Source organism: Diadema setosum, chromosome 19, assembly GCF_964275005.1.
Source record: "Diadema setosum chromosome 19, eeDiaSeto1, whole genome shotgun sequence".
Lineage (NCBI taxonomy): Eukaryota > Metazoa > Echinodermata > Echinoidea > Diadematoida > Diadematidae > Diadema > Diadema setosum.
Genome location: NC_092703.1, coordinates 22251626 through 22267918, shown reverse-complemented (window position 1 = coordinate 22267918; position 16293 = coordinate 22251626). Strand labels below are relative to the sequence as shown.

The 16293-nt window shown below is 41.5% G+C and overlaps 1 protein-coding gene across 1 annotated transcript in view; it reads right to left on the bottom strand.

Moving 5' to 3' along the window:
* Nucleotides 1–3622: 3622 nt before the first annotated feature.
* Nucleotides 3623–16293, bottom strand: part of LOC140242817 (uncharacterized) — a 33083-nt gene continuing 20412 nt past the window's right edge. The window contains exons 10-14 of the mRNA XM_072322572.1: nt 15249–15598; nt 13194–13294; nt 12123–12230; nt 11185–11359; nt 3623–10613 (exon numbers count right to left, since the gene is read on the bottom strand). Coding sequence (XP_072178673.1) covers nt 7564–10613; nt 11185–11359; nt 12123–12230; nt 13194–13294; nt 15249–15598 — 3784 coding nt within the window. The 3' untranslated portion in view covers nt 3623–7563. The remainder of the gene's footprint in view (nt 10614–11184; nt 11360–12122; nt 12231–13193; nt 13295–15248; nt 15599–16293) is intronic.

Sequence of the window (16293 nt, the reverse complement as noted above, 5' to 3'; positions counted from 1 at the left end):
ATTACTCAATGCCTAAATGTATGAATGGGTCAAAGTCAAGTTAAAGTCCTTAAATCCCTAGATACATGCTCTCCTATTCATCCAATTAAACCTAGGTCAAGGAAGGTGAACATTCAAGACATTTGTGACAAACTTGTCATTTCAATATTTTGCCAATTTTGTGAAAATGTAATCACACATTGTCCACATGTACTATCTAGACCTATTGGGAAAATCATGCATTATGGCGGAGGCATACCAGTCGCCAAAGCGACATTTCTAGTTATTTATTATTATTATTTATTTATTATTTCATTATTATTATTTTTTTTTATTTATTATTATTATTTTTTTTTTTGAGGGGGGGGGGTGGTTAGTAAGAATATGAGGACACTTAATGTGCTGTGCATTGGCATGTGTGTGTGTGGGAGGGGTCCATCTAGTCAAAATGTCTCATTGCAAATCAACAGGTGTGACCACTGCAGCCTTGCATCTACATGTACATGTACATATGTACTAGATTTCACTCAGGCTGTGCTCTTAGGCTAGGCTTTTTTTTTTTTTTCTGACCTCGGGTCACTCGCAGTAAATTTTGCCTACAATGAAGCTGTATCATATTGTTCACAGTATAGAGCCAGGGCATTTTGGTATACAGTATGATGGAGGGCCTTGGGGGCCAGGAAATAGATGTCATTGTGTGTGTGTGTGTGTGTGCTTGAGAGAACTTCAGTGTAATCCTCCATTGTACTTAAAATAGTGTACAGATTATTCACTGAACAGAATAGGTTTGAAACTTTATTACAAGTACACTACATCTGTATTTACAGCACTGCTTCCTTCAGTCTTTTTGGTTACACTACACTGTATTATACATGTAACTGCATGTTTGGAATACCAAGCAAATGTGGTATGATTACAAAGGTGGTCTCTATGCTGGAATTGTGTGGAGATACTGATAGCACAGTAGGGGCCCATACGCCTATAAAGACCCCAGCCACATGTACCCAGACATTTCCAACCTTGGTAATTGCATTACGTTCTAAATAATCAAGTTACAAGCTACAGTATCACGGGGTGGAATGCCAATTACTAGTGCATTTTAGCTGTAGACAACATTCTACAATATCGGAGTGCCTCCGCAGGGAGTATAATTTCTTATGTATGTTGTGGCTGGGTGCATGTTGTTTAGAGGCTTATGTGCAAGGGAATTGAGTATTTTTTGTTTTTGTATTTTTTTGTTATGTTCTTTGTTGTTTTTTTTTCATCATGAGACATTCCAAATGAACAAGAATGGAGCTTAGATATCTGGGCAGTAAAAGCAATTTAGGTTAAATTGCAAAGAGAACGCTGTATGCTGTCAATCCCTGCTTTGAGCTACGTCATATCTAAACAAGACCGTGGTCATGCATGTTTTCAGGGAACAATGCGATGGTTAAATTGGCATCTTTGGCCGGAATTCACGAAGGTGGTACAAATGAAACCATGGTTTAAACCATGGACAAAAACCATGGAGCGCCAAGTGTCGCACGGAATATTTCGTTACGAAATTGGTCATTTCGTCGACAAAATGACCGTTCGTTAGCAAAATTATCATTTCGTGGACGAAATGTTCATTTACTTACAAAACGTCACTTCGTTACAAAATGATCATTTCATTGACGAAATGACTGATTTCGTAACAAAATATTCCATGCGACACTTGGCGCTCCACGGTTTTTGTCCATTAAACCATGGTTTCATTTGTACCACCTTTGTGAATTCAGGCCATCGTGAGGTTTTATACATACATGTATAATGTATAATGCATATAAAGCAGTGCAGATATCAAGTGGGGAAACTTTCATAATACCCTCCTTCAATGCCTGTACCTACACTTACAACTGCAAGTGGAGAAATTATGCCAAAGTCAGAAAGCCGTTCAGCGCGAGATTTCAAGGCGTGTTGGGGCGTGGATCAGGGAGGGGGCACGTGTCCCCTCTTCTGGCAAGGAGCTTATAAATGGCATCTTTAAACTGTAAATTGTGTGATCTGGTGCATATTGTCTCACACCCTCTCATTACATGCCTTTTTTTTTTTGGTGGTGGTTAGAAATACAGTACATGTTTGTTTGGTTTGTGTGTGTGTGTGTGTTTGTGCATATGTTTTGGGAGCTTTTGTAATCAAGGCGTAAAAAAAGCTTGTGGCACCAGTTTCATGCCTTTAAGAACAACTAAATTGTCATTCCTTAGTTGAGGACTGCTGAAACTTTGCCCTCGAAGCATGCACACATCAGACAGCAAAAACGAAGTACAGTTCGTGGACTCTCGATATAACAATGTCCTTTTGACTGATACATGTAGTTTTCTTTCTTTACCTAATTGGTATAATGAAATGTCATTAACCAACAAATAAACAAAAAAACAAACAAAGAGCCAGTACAATACGTTGTGGCCTAAATTTTTACATGTACTTCGTTGTAACTGGAATTTTGTTATATCCGTGTTCGTTATAAAGGAAGTGCACTGTTAGTCGACCAACTGTTATATAAACTAAAGTCCTCAGGATTGACCTTCAATTTTCTTTCATTATATTAAATTTTGTTATAACTGAACAAATAAAGTACATGTATATAAAAATACATGTATGTAGCTGATAATTTTTGGTCCTGAATTATTACTTCATTTGTAACGGGAATTTTGTTTTTATAACGGGAGCACACTGTATATTGCTTTCAACCATCTGAGCTAGATTATCAGAACTGTCATGGATTGTAAATTTGTTTCATGTTCACATGACCTGTGGTATAGGTAATTCTACAAACCAACAGGCTTCACTGAAATGGATCCGAATAGAATTAAGTTCCAGAACGATTTCCATGATTTTGAAAATAAAGTACAATGTATTGCTCTCCAAAACATGCTAATGTAAAATTTAACATGATAGCATGCCTATCATAATATATGTCTGCACAAAAATTGCCCTTGCACACTACTTTCTCCATTTGTTATGCAATTTTCTATGATTTCGCCGGGTAACTCATAGTTGCTTGATAGATAATTTCTGTAATACACTGTACATGTATATTACAATTTGTGGATATGCCTTTCCCACAGCCCATGCAGTAACAAAGTATTTACACATGTAATTGCATTCACCTGCTCCTTCCAATCAAGTTCCTTATAGGTAGGAAGTACTTTTAATGTACAACTAGTTGTTGTTATGTGTGTGTGTGTGTGGTGGTGGTGGTGGTGGGGGGGGGGGGGGGGGGGGAGTTTGCACAGAATTTGGATATAATTATTATACACTGTATTACCAAACCTATAAAGGGAATGATTTACTTCAAGGGTGTACTGTATATCACTATTCAATACCAATATCGACTTTTTTTTCCCCAGTGGAAAATATTGATTGCAGATTCCCGTCTAACTCTTCAAAATGAATCAGAAGTTACATGCCATACCCCCTCCCCTTCCCTGATAAACATCAAGTATCAACTTACCTTCAATGTGCTGACCTTACCTCCCATTAGACCTGTTTAACACAGCTGTACTCACTGGTGTATGTTAAATGTTAGTTCAGCACAGTGCACAATTTGCGGATGATATACAACTTGGGATCAGAAACACAGGTACAGAAATACAACTAAAAAAAGAGGGAAAGCATGTACACTACTCAATCACAATTTAATGCTATACCAATCAACAGTCACAAATCAAAATCCCATCTACGCAGTGAATGTGGTCAACAGATAGTTCAAATCTTAGGACTCAGTGAAAATATATGTACTAAATGTTTATATAGTCAAACATGGTTAAATGCTCTTAATTTTAGAACAGGTGCAACCAGACACTGTTTATGTATTGATAGTGACAATACCAAGTGTTCACGTACTCACTACATCTAATGTAATTTCAAGAAAGCAAAGATTACTAGCAAATGGCAATAAAGCAACAGTTGCATCATGTTCTGTCTTCTGCACATATGAAACATAAAATATAGACTGTTTAATATGAATAAGTACTTCGATTGATCAATCATCAAATTCATGCTATTCCCTTTTACAAGCAAAACTATAGGAAACTTAATGTTGATACATGTCGTCCCTCCTTTGGCAAAAATCAATATTTCCACAGTAAAGGAGCATGTTTTGAGCCAATTTCTTTTGAAATATCTGCATCGCACCCACATAAAATAAAGATGAATCACACAATCAACTTAGAATTCAACCTCTTTTTATCAAAATAGGGAGAAAAAATATCTACACCATAAGCAGTCTATATGCTCTGATAGATCGTCAATTCATGCAGAAGCCCAAAACCCACAACTCTAACATATCTACACAGCATGCCGAGTAAATATATATGCATCATGCCATGAACATGGCTAAAATGTAACCTGAAAATGAGATTAGACTCCATTTCAAAGTATCTAAAGGAACAGCCGATTGGCAGATATTCACGGCAACCAAATATTAGTCAACTGATTTTACAGTTTAGCAAGTACCAGTATTCCTTATTCCCCAACCCTTGTTACATCCCTGTTTTGATAAAAGGAGGTTTTTCTCGACTGCAAAACATTAACAAGTAATATGTATATACATATCATGAAATCTAAAATAAACACGGCACAAAATACGACTGACAAGCAAGGTTCAGTCACAGGTCTGATATGACCCGTTATTACCTGAAGAACCAATAGAATGTTCGGTTTGTCAACAGATCCAGCGCTGGGTCCTAGTTAGGACCACATACATCGCTGGGCTTCAGTTTGAAGCCTTTACTCTCACTCCATCGGTGGGCCTTTGTTAAGACCTGATCCAACGGAGGGTTTCAGTTGAAACCTGTTCCATCGTTGGGCCTCTGTTTGAAGCCAACTCAATCGTAGGGTCTCTTATGAGACCTGATCCAACGCTGGGTCTTGGTTAAGACCTGTTCCATCGAAGGGTCTCGGTTGAGACCAGATCCACCGATGGGCTTCAGTGTGAAGCCAGAACATTTAATGTTTCAATTCGTATGTGTTGCTTCCATCGTTGGGTCTTAGTTAAGACCAGCTCCAACGCTGGGTCTTTGTTAAGACCAGTTCCATCGCTGGGTCTTGGTTAAGACCAATCCAATGCCAGCAAAAATTAAAAGAGTGCATTTTTGTACATACCACTTTCTGTCAGTTCTTAGAACTATGCTGCTATTGCTGTAAGATACAATAAACATGTATAACTCAAATGTCAAATATATCAAAAGCTTGGGAGCCAGTTCATGTTCCTCTTTTCTATAAGAACTCCTTAACACTGAAGTGTGCATAAACACCAAGTACATTTACAACTAAGAATCATTATTTTTGCTTTTTTTCTTCCTTTTTTTTTTCCTGCTAATGCAATGTACAAGCATCTAGCTACATGCATATTCATCCCCAAAGCATGCTCTGCCATACAGGAATGTAAGTTGTAACACATCTTTATCTCAATATCATATTCACTTACCCAGGTTAGGGGTGCAAGCTCAAGGAACATGTAGAAACTCTGAACTTCCTTTTCTGAACAATAACAACATTTCTATCCATATCAGCTTGGAGAGCAAAAAGTAAAGGCTCGAGATCCTCATATCCGATGTCTCTCAATGCAAATATATAACACATGGGTAAAAACGCCACTTTTTCTGCAGGCAAACTGCATATAAAAAGCATTACTTATGTAAGAAGGACTCCATTTGCTTGGTCACACATACCAGTTTCTTTAGAAAATTAAATATCTATCTTTATTTGCACCATAAGTGCCTCAAGCTTCCAAGGTATAAAAAGAGAGAAAGATTTGTCCACAAAGTCTTCTTCATATATGCAAATTTCAGGTTTTCTCACAACTTGATCCTCCAACACAAGCAAACCAAACTACAATGTATTACTACAGAAGTGCATACGACTGCTTAGTAACGAGAATGCAGGTTGCACATGTGCTACATGTCCTGAAATTTGAATTGCAGCTCACAAGTATTTCAGAGAATAAGTAACATCTGTCATGGGACAGATGACAAGCATTTGCACCATTATCAGCAATCTCCTTTTACAGAGAACCTTAACAGGGTTGCACTTCTTAAGTATAATGTTCACAAATGTTGTTTACAAAACAAACATAAAAAATCAACAAAATCACAGAATGCGAGTGTATACGGTCCTACTGGTGAAACTGCATATAACATTTAGCTATGTTTCAACTGCAATGGAACAGTCAATTTTTTTTTTTCAGGTTTCTCACTGAATGGGACGAGAGGCAAACTTTGGCAAAACTGTAGAAGACGATCACCATCCATTTTTGAAATGGCTGAATAGGAGATACCTGTATGTTTCCTACTAGGCATTCTTCCCCGGCTTACCAAGGGAATGGTGACACATTTGTGAACATTATGATGTCACTTGTGCATTCCTTCATGCTTGGGAGATCCCACCTTTTGTTTCAGAGCTGATCGTTTGCTAAATATATGTTGACATTTTCAGGCTGACACAATACTACAGTAATTGTATGCTGACCACAATCAATTTGAATCCACATCTTACTGGCAGGATTGATGCACCAAGAACAAGACAAGAAAACAATTTTTCTGACATTTTGACCTGCTGGCAGCTCATATGTCACCAGTTGATTAATCAATTCTCCACGGCAATATGCAGTGATCTGCTTTTATGATGTCAGCTTTGGAACATTTTCTCCAATCGTGACATACCAAAATTACACAATGTAGAGTGGTCTCCTTCCAAAACAGCCACTGGGCCCAACACTTCTACAATGACTAAGAATGTCTTACCATGGGTCTCCCTTCGCAAAGAATTTTCTGTGTCAAACACTGGAGGGAACTTGATCACTGTTCACATCTGCATCTTTGATTATGCAATGATATGTGTTACACACCATGAAAAGGAGAATGGTTTTGGATGTGTGAATGATAAGAGGTTATCTAAAATGATGCCAAGATTACTGGAATAAACTGTATCTTTATCTCATCAAAGACAGAGGACCTGCTTAGAATATAAAAACTGAGTGAAGTAATACTTGGGTAGGGATCGGAAAACAACCATTAAGACATTACAATGTACTTACAGTTATCTATTTGGCAAAGCTCTTGCTGCCATGAAATCACATTATTCTTGCACTTTTGCTCTCACAAAAATTAACATCTTAATATTGGCAAGTATTCAGAGATTCAAATTTGTATGACTGATCCAAGTTCACAGGGGGAGATGTGAAGTAAAATAACGCAAATCATTTAAAACTTGCACATGGGAGATAGTTGGTGGTCAACAAGAGCATTGCATACATGATCTCTCAGATTTTAAAAGTTTGAATACCGATGTTGAACAGGAGCTCACTTTTAATACTTTGTGTCAATCAATGCAAAATTTGCCAAACTGGCATATACACAGAAGTGTAAGAGTCAAAACATTGTGGAAAACCAATCCTGTGAGAAAAAACAAGTGTTTATTTGCACTCAGAATCTCTTCACACATCTGACACAACAGTACCAATATGAGGGTTTGTAGCACTGCTACTGGCACTGACTGCAAGTACAAATTCAGGAAGATGACAGGGCTTTTGTTCCACATTCTCACACACAAAGTTCCCTATGGGTTTTCTTCAGCACTAGCCTGAGCATCAGACTGCCCTGCCTCTGGCTGGTTCTGTTCCAGCTCAACTGGGACGGTTTCTGCAGGCATAGGCTCCGCTGCTGCCTGTGGCATTCCAGGGTCTTCTTGAGTGTTGGAGTTTGGACTGGAAGTGCCCTCCTTGGCAGGCGGTACAAAGGCCACAGATGGCATGGCTGGTTCAGGGGTAGTACCGTGGGTGACAGGACCTTCCCTGGGTGTATCATCAAGTCCTGGAACATTGCCAGGTGGCGCTCCTTCATCTGGATGACCAGCCTCAGAAGTCTCAGGCTGGGGCACGAGGGAGGGAACTGCTGCCGATGACATCTCTGGGTATGCTGGCTCTGTATCTTCTGTCGGTTTGTCAGGTTCGTAACTGTCCGCAGCCTGAGATGGCTGGCTCTGGACAGGAGCTTCAAACGGCTGGACTGGCTGAGGTGCCTGTGGTGTGTCGGACTGCTTGATTATTGCTTCCTGTGGGAGTCCTGGAGCAGAAGCGGATGCATCTGGCACAGCACCTTCAGGATTGGTCCTCTGGTTCCCACTTGAGCTGGCTGACACCATTTCGGGTGTAGGAGCCTTCCAGTCCAAAAATTCCCCTTTAGGAATATCCCGGCTCCCATTCCTGTCTCTATCTCTATCTTGACGATAGTCCCTATCTCTATCTCTCTCACGCCATTCCCTGTCCCTATTTCTGTCTCTACCCCTGTCACGGTCACGATCCCTGCCACGATCTCTGTCTTGCCAGCTACGATCCCTGTCACGCTCTCTGTCACGCTCCCTGTCTATATCCCTGTCTTGATCGCGTGATCGGTCAAAACCCCGATCCTGATTGCCATAACGGTCATCTCTGTCACGGTTAAAGGCTCTGTCATCGCGGTCTCGCCTCCAGTTGCGTCCTTGTCGCTCCCTGTCGTCTGATCTCCTGAAGTCGCGGTCTCGAGGGCCTTCTGCCATTCTCATGTCAATGTCTCTCGAGTAGTTGGGTCCTTGAGGTCTGTCTTGTGGTCCGTCATTGCTACCTCTGTTTCTCTCTCTCCAGTCAGGATTCCCTCCTTGCCAGCGGCTTGGAAACTTGTTTCCTTCTTCCTGAGGAGCACTGCTCCAGCGGCTTCCACTTGGTCGTCTAAGATCCTCATCTTGCCTCTCACTCCCATCTGGTTTGTCAGGCATCAGAGGGGATATATTGGGTCCAGGTCTAGGCTTGTTTGGATCGCTGCTGTCAGGAGGCACAGCCTGTCCTATTGGCAGCATACCTCTATTTGGAGGTGGGAGTCCCTGACTAGGTGGTGGCGGCATACCATGAGGAGGCACCATTCCTTGAGGCATTGGCCCACGTGGAGCTCCCATTCCAGGAGGTGGCATGCGCATTCCACTATTAGGATATTGGACAGATCCAGGAGGACCTGCCAGTCTGATATTCTGCATTGGGGGAGCAACGCGGATCATGCCGGGATGTAATCCTCGAGGCATCATTTGCTGGCCAATGACTGGTCGTACCATTCGCAAAGCTGGTCCTGCAAATCTGTTTACATCACCAATCTCCGGACGAACAGGCCTTCCTTGAATACCAGGAAGGTCCGGACGCACAGGCCTTCCTGGCATACCAGGACCCTGAGGATTAAAGCCCTGCTGCCCTATGTCTTGCCTTTGGCCTGATTTTTCACCATATAAAGGAGGTATTTTCTCTCCACTTCTCTGTTCTGCAGCTTTCTCCTCTGCAGCCGTGCTCTCTCCAACTGCAGGAGACTCAGATAATCCCATAGATGACCTGTCTCCCATTCTACTCTTCAGTATACTCCTTCTTATACCAGATTCCAGTAGATTTGGTTTCTCTTGTCTCTCTGACTGCCCAATTGATGACCCATCACTAGTGTCAGGCTGATTACCACTAGAGCTTGTATTTGGTAGTGCTGCTACTCCGAGTGGTCTTGGTCCTGCTCCACCTCCATGAAGTCCTGCAATGGTTCCAAGAGGTCCTCCAATTCCAGGCAACTGACCGGCTCTTATTTGAATACCAGGAGGTCTAGGGGGCCTGAAGAGTCCATGAAGTGCAGGATTACCTTTGTTTTCTGCTGCTTCTCTTTGCTGTAATACTGTTTTATTAATTGCCTCTGTAAGAGCCTGTGGAGTCAGCCCTAACAAGCCCGGATTATTGAGCAATGACTGTATTGGGCGGACGGCTGCCATGGACGTTGCTGCAGTAGCTGCTACTGAAACGGCTGGTGGAATAGGCTGAAACATGGATCTTGGAGGAGGCATCCGCTGTCCTGGAATCATTCCTGGATTAAGGATTAACCCCTGGGTGACTCCTAATCCAGGTATGCTGAACTGTGGCCTTATTCCTCCAGGCATGACCAGAGAAGGCTGTGTGACAACAGTGACTGGTAATCCAGGAAGCTGATTGGGAACCTTGGGTTCTTCACTTCCTGCTGGTTTTGGTTCAGCAACTCCTGGTTGTGCCTTCTCTCCCTCTTGAGTGGTACTCTCTGTAGTGCTAGCTTGGCTGGACGATGGAACAGGTGGCTGCATTGCTTGTGGTATACCTGGAGGAATCATTCCACCAGGGGGAGGGACACCAATTGGTGGGGGATGCCCAGGCACAAACCCTGGGGGGAACCTGTAGCCAGGCGGAGCCATTTGGCCAAACCCGACGAAGGGAGGAAAGACTCCGCCAGGCATGACTGGCATACGAACCATGTGTGGAGTGGCAACAGGTGCTGCTCCTGTCACTGTAACAGCAGCAGCTTGGGGCTGAGTAGCAACAGGTGGCATCGGGACTGGAACAGGAGCAACAGGTGCTGGCTGAGTAACTGCTGGTATGGCTGCAGCAGCAGCTGGAGGCTGTGCTGGAATCTCTGCGCCTGTTGATGGAAGTGGGGGTGCTGGAAGTGGCGGTGCAGGAGCAACTGGAGCAGAAGTGACTTCCTGGGGAGCCTGACGGGCAGTGAGAGCTGCTGCAGCAGCAGATGCAGTCGAGGCAGCTGCTGCTTCGGCCGCTTTGATTGCAGCATCTCGGGCAGCTTTAGCTAAAAGGATATAGGAAGATATATGAAATGTGAGATTATAAGAGGAATATTGAGCCATGTGGAGGGATAGAAATACATCAGAAAAAGTAATTACTAATCCTTTTCAAGCAATAGGTATACTTTGAAACAAATATCTTCCAATCTGTTAGCAGACAACACTACACACTTGCCCTATGTGGCAAAGCTGGTGCCTTTCTTAGGGGAAGATGAACAAAAGAACTTCAAACATGCCTTCAACCCATAGGATGCTATCTTTAATTAGTAATGCAATACAAAACTTCTAAGATCAGCTTGATGTGCACTGGTGACATAAGCACTAGTGGACCGACTGATAGATTCGGTGACCTGAATGCACAACACTATCATTGTTTTCTTGGTAGTGTCATATACTTTCAAATGTTTTCATATCAAATGCAGGCTTAAACAAGGGACCGACATAATATTGACCACAATTGAGGCCCACATATATCTCTTTATCAATAGTCAAAGGGCAAAGTATAATTTTGACTCCATAGATTGCTGTGCTACTGTAAGGTCACTCAAGATGAACTTTCCCAACTACAAAGCTCACCTTCCCGAACTTCAGGGGGAAGTGTCTCCTCATCGACCATGCCCCCCTGTGCAATGACCTCGTAGTTCCCACTGGATGGCAGTTCCTCCCACGGTATGTAGCTGACACCCTTCTCTACATCCCAGTATTCTTTGTAGTTGGCATCCTTCATGCCTTTCCCCAGGGCCCAGGCGACCTGATGGAGTGTCAAGTATCAAAGGAGGGCAGTCAAGCAGTGGACAAATGAAAAAATATATTTAAACAAAGGATCAATTATTGTTCTTCTGTCTTTATTAATACTGAAGCTTGCCTTGTGACACTACAAGGACTGTTTGTCACATCCTACGGACATGACAATGGCCGGCTCTGTGTTTGCGTTCAAATTGTACCCAGAAATCTATCAAATTCATCTAATTCATACCGTAGAAATATACCGATGAAATCAGGACTTGTCATCAAAGTCAACAGCTACAAGTGCTTGATCAAAAGTATTGGACTGATACAGATATTTGTGATCAAAGGTAGTTAGAGCAATGAAATCTCATACTGACTGTAGCTGAGACTGTTAAAAAGTTTTATCATCAAAGAGGGTAGTGACATTAACACATTCTGGAAACATCCATATCTTGGTAAATAATGTCAATATCTGAAATGTCATACATCTGTTAAACAACAAACAAACACGCAATATCAAAACCACTCCATTTCTAACCAACACGACAAGAGTAACGTGGATATAAAAATAATGCATAATATTATGTCAATCCACCCCATCCCATTAAGGAGTTTTCACAAGATGCTGTGGAGAAGATGACATAGTACAAACTAATTTATTCCTTATTTGTCCCGACATGTGGAAAACATTGCAGTTTTGTATTTTTACATGGTCTCAACTTGCATTAAAGTGATTTAACTGCCGCCACTGCACAGTAAGCACACACTTTCAGGAGTGTTCTTACCTTCAAGTTGTTTCCATGCAGTCGTACATCCTTTATCTTCTTCAGAGTCTTGTGCGCTTCTTGTCTCTTCGCCATGCACACATACGCACAACCCCTTGTGGCGATGATCTGCAGAATATGTCAATCAAGACAGTCAGTGTGATATCCAAGCATTCAATTCATTTGGACTGCAGTCACATCATCTTGTCTGATGCAAGCAAGATGCTTTCTCACACCATCTCTGTACAATGAACATTAACTTAAAAATTCTCGAAATGTTTGAGACACAGCTTTCACCACATATTTTCAACACCCAACAATAAACAGTAACTGCAGTTGGTGTCTTACTATCTGAATATATTGCACAACAGCAGAATTGTCAATGGGAGTGGTAACTACTACCTGCACTTCACTTTAAAGCCACAACATAATTCTTATATGCTTGCAGAACTGGTGATTATTGCTAAGAAAAATGTACATGTATGCATATAAAATGTGTGAAATAACGCTGTAATAACACAATTTCAGTTAGGGAACAATGAAAATGTAGATAAATTAGCCAAAGGGGTTTGCCAAAAGTCCATAATTTCAGAGCTTATACCCAATCATGACTGTTACATAATTTCTGAAAATCCATTTTTGTTAATTGATATATCATGCCACAGCAATATCCATTATCTTTTGCACTGGGGTGAATCTCAGGCAGTTTGTTATCTCAAACAGTACTGCAAAAGCAACGGTTTCACTTCCTAAGGATAAAAAAAAATTGTTGCATAAGTTTCTTGTAAGGCTTCCTTCTGAGTGTCTACTATTTGGCAATTAGTAGGATTTCATACATTCTCGCCAGAAAAAAACAAAAAGATTCCAAAGAGTAATCAGATATGTGCATTTCACGCATCCAAAACTGGGGAGGCTTTTGTATTCTATCGATGGGACATAAAGAAAAAAAAAGTAAGCTTTCAAGGAGCATCCTGCAGAGTCAGGGAGACCTGGCAGTTCTGAATCAAACTGCACAATCTGATTTTTTTAGTGATTACACACATATCCTAAATAATGTTTTCATATCATCAAACACCTTTACAGGGACCTTACCTCAATAGAGATGATTTCCCCATATTCCTTGATCAGCGTCCTGATGTCAGACTCCGCCACTGTCTTGGCGAGACGACCCAGCCACAGTGTGGTACTGCACACTGAAGAGGATATACCGAACAGTACAAGATGTTAGGTATGGCCATGCATGTACGGGTTTTATGGTCATATGGACTGCAACAGCGTGCTTTCATAAAGAGGTATGATGTTATGGATCTAGCGTTATTGCTAGCTTTGCTCAATTTTTATTTCGTAACCATTCATAACAGCCTAATACAATGTTTTGACAGAACTTACACTGACAATGTTGGGACAATGACCAGAAAAAATTCTTCACATCGAGCGATAAAACCGCAGGAGAGAGTGAGGGTTCCATTTCGACAGACACCCACCAAAAAACCTTCTCCAGGTAGGTTTCTACAAAGGGGGTGTGTCCACTGATGGCACTATCCCACCCACCAGCCATCAAAGTGTGTTATATAAACAAAACGTGGTTACATTCATTGATCTCAACTACATAGAGACCAGTGGTTAAAATCCAAGCATGTGATCGGTGCATGGTGTGTGAAAAATTCTCTGTCTGCAATGTTGCACATGCTTGTTTAGTGTATCACGGGAATGTTACAGCACTTGTATTCTACCCTGACAATACATTGGCGGATCCAGGAAAGGGCGCAACGGGTGCATGCCTCCACTTATTTTTTGTTTAACCCTAAAAAGACTGGGGGGGGGGAGGGGCCTAAAAGGCCCCCCCTCGACATTTCGCGCGATTACTCTGCAACACGCAATGCTCTCGCCGCGATGCTCTATGACTTTTTTCTTTCGAGTTTCCCGCACATTTTGACACCAAATTTGTGATGCCCGGGGGTACGGTTCTGAAGTTACATAACTTTTTGTACATGCACGTGAGGCCGAAAATGGCTCAAAAATGTGATTTTGTGTACAAAGTCAATGCAAATTGAGTTTTTTCACATGGCTCATATAAATATGCTTATTTTTACTCTCAATGGCTAAAATTAATTTGTTTTAGGAGTATTATGCTTCAAAAAGTGTCTGCCACAAATTTTGTTAAAAAAAACAACAAAAACAAAAGGTCGAAAAAACAAAGAAATACATAAGAAATTCATAAAACAATAAAATAGATAAGAAATTGATTTTGATACCGAATTTTTTTTCAAGTACATTTGCTAAGAATGCCACTAAGAATAATTAGACCAAAAATGAGCACTTTTGGAGCTTTATTTACTGATTTAGATCAAAGAGTCTGATTTCTCGCATAAATTAGCATAATTAATCAAAATAAAATAAAAGAAGACTATTTTGTAAAATTTGAATATACGTTCTTGTAGATTACATCGCACACTACCATTGTGCAAATTTTCGCGGCGATCGCGCGATCCACGGCCGAGATCTTAAGGGGGGGCCCTTTAGGCCCCCCCCCCCAGTCTTTCGAGCTACCAAAATAGCCCAGTCTTTTTAGGGTTAAACAAAAGAAAAAGAGCGGAAAAAATGGAGGGGGAGGGAGCATGGGCTCCCTTTAATTTTGTAAAGGCGCCCCCTCTTTACGCAATTCCTGGATCCGCCCCTGCAATACCCAGTAATGTCAGGGTAATATCAGGGCAATATCGCTGTACGAATTGGGCAAAAGTTACTGCGGAAACATCAAAACAACATTTTGCGTGGACCATTTTAACAAGTAGGGTAAAAAAAGTTACCAAGATGCTACCCTGACCATGTTGTGGTAACAAGGCTTCTAATAAAACAGGGCTTGAGATGCACATCACTACTGAAAAAGTGGAAATTTGTGCGGTGTTGAAATTTTTGCGCATTTGGCGCAACCAGAAACTAGTGCGAAAATAAAAGCACACAAATATTTTTGCTTGCCATATGTTCCTTTGTGTGATGTCTTGGTTCCACGGAATTAAAAACACGCAAAACTCTTCTAACCCGGCCAGGCGCGAAAAATTAGTCGCGCGAAAATATCCACTTTTACAGTATTGTTTAATATGAATTTCATTCAAACATTAGGAATTCTAAATTCATTGCCATGCATACCACTAAGATGTTTGTCCTTAATAGACGGAAGCCCTTTCTTCTCTCGCTCCTTCTGTCTCTCCCTCTGCCGTTCCTCTTCCTCCTTCTCCTTCCTCCTCTCCTCACGATCCCTCTCCTTGTCCCGGTGCCTGTCACTGTCCCGATCACGGTCCCTGTCCCTGTCCCGATCCCTGTCCCTGTCCCTGTCCCTGTCTTTCCTGTCCCTGGACCGGGACCTTCGTTTTCGGGAGCGACTGCGGGAGCGGGACCTTCTCTTCCTCTTGGACCTGGACTTGGACCTAGACCTTGATGTGGACCTGGACCTCGAGCGTGACCTGCTTCGAGAGCGCCTCTTCTTTGGTGTATGTGACCTACGTTAACAGTAAAATATAATATAAAATAATACTTTTGCCATTTGTTTCGGCTGATCGATTCACACTGGCTCATTTCTTGCTTGGGTTGTTTCTATCACTTTATCTAACTGCCTTTTTTTCCCTGTGTCAGTGTTAGTGTTATGTCCTACATGCCAAACAGTGATCCCGTAAATACCGCAATACTTCGCAAACATCAGACATGGACAGGGAAAACCACATATCGTCCCACTTTTCACGAACTGATGGGAAGGGGGTAAAAATGAGTTTTTTTTCAATTTTGAGTTTTTGCCATATTTACCCCTCATACATTCGGCTCTACAACCTGATGAATTTTCAGGGCTTGATTGTACATGGTTACGTAATAAATGACGTCATGGCACCAGTAAAACCATCATATTATTGATTTTTCTACACCACGAACTGACGGCTCGGTATATGTGCTTATTCCAGTCACATCGTGATATTAAGGAAGTTAGCTTAACTTTGCCAAAGAAATTTTTTACGAAGTGACAGCTCAGCTTGAAATCACATCACTAAAATGGTCATTCTGCAGTGATGTAAATACTTTCATAACTGCCATCTGTGATTTCTGCTCATATTGTTCATCAATAAGACTCTCCAAAGTTGATTAAATGCATATTGATCTGATAAGATTTAAAGGGTGTGTAAAGTTCTGGTCGAGGTGAGAATTT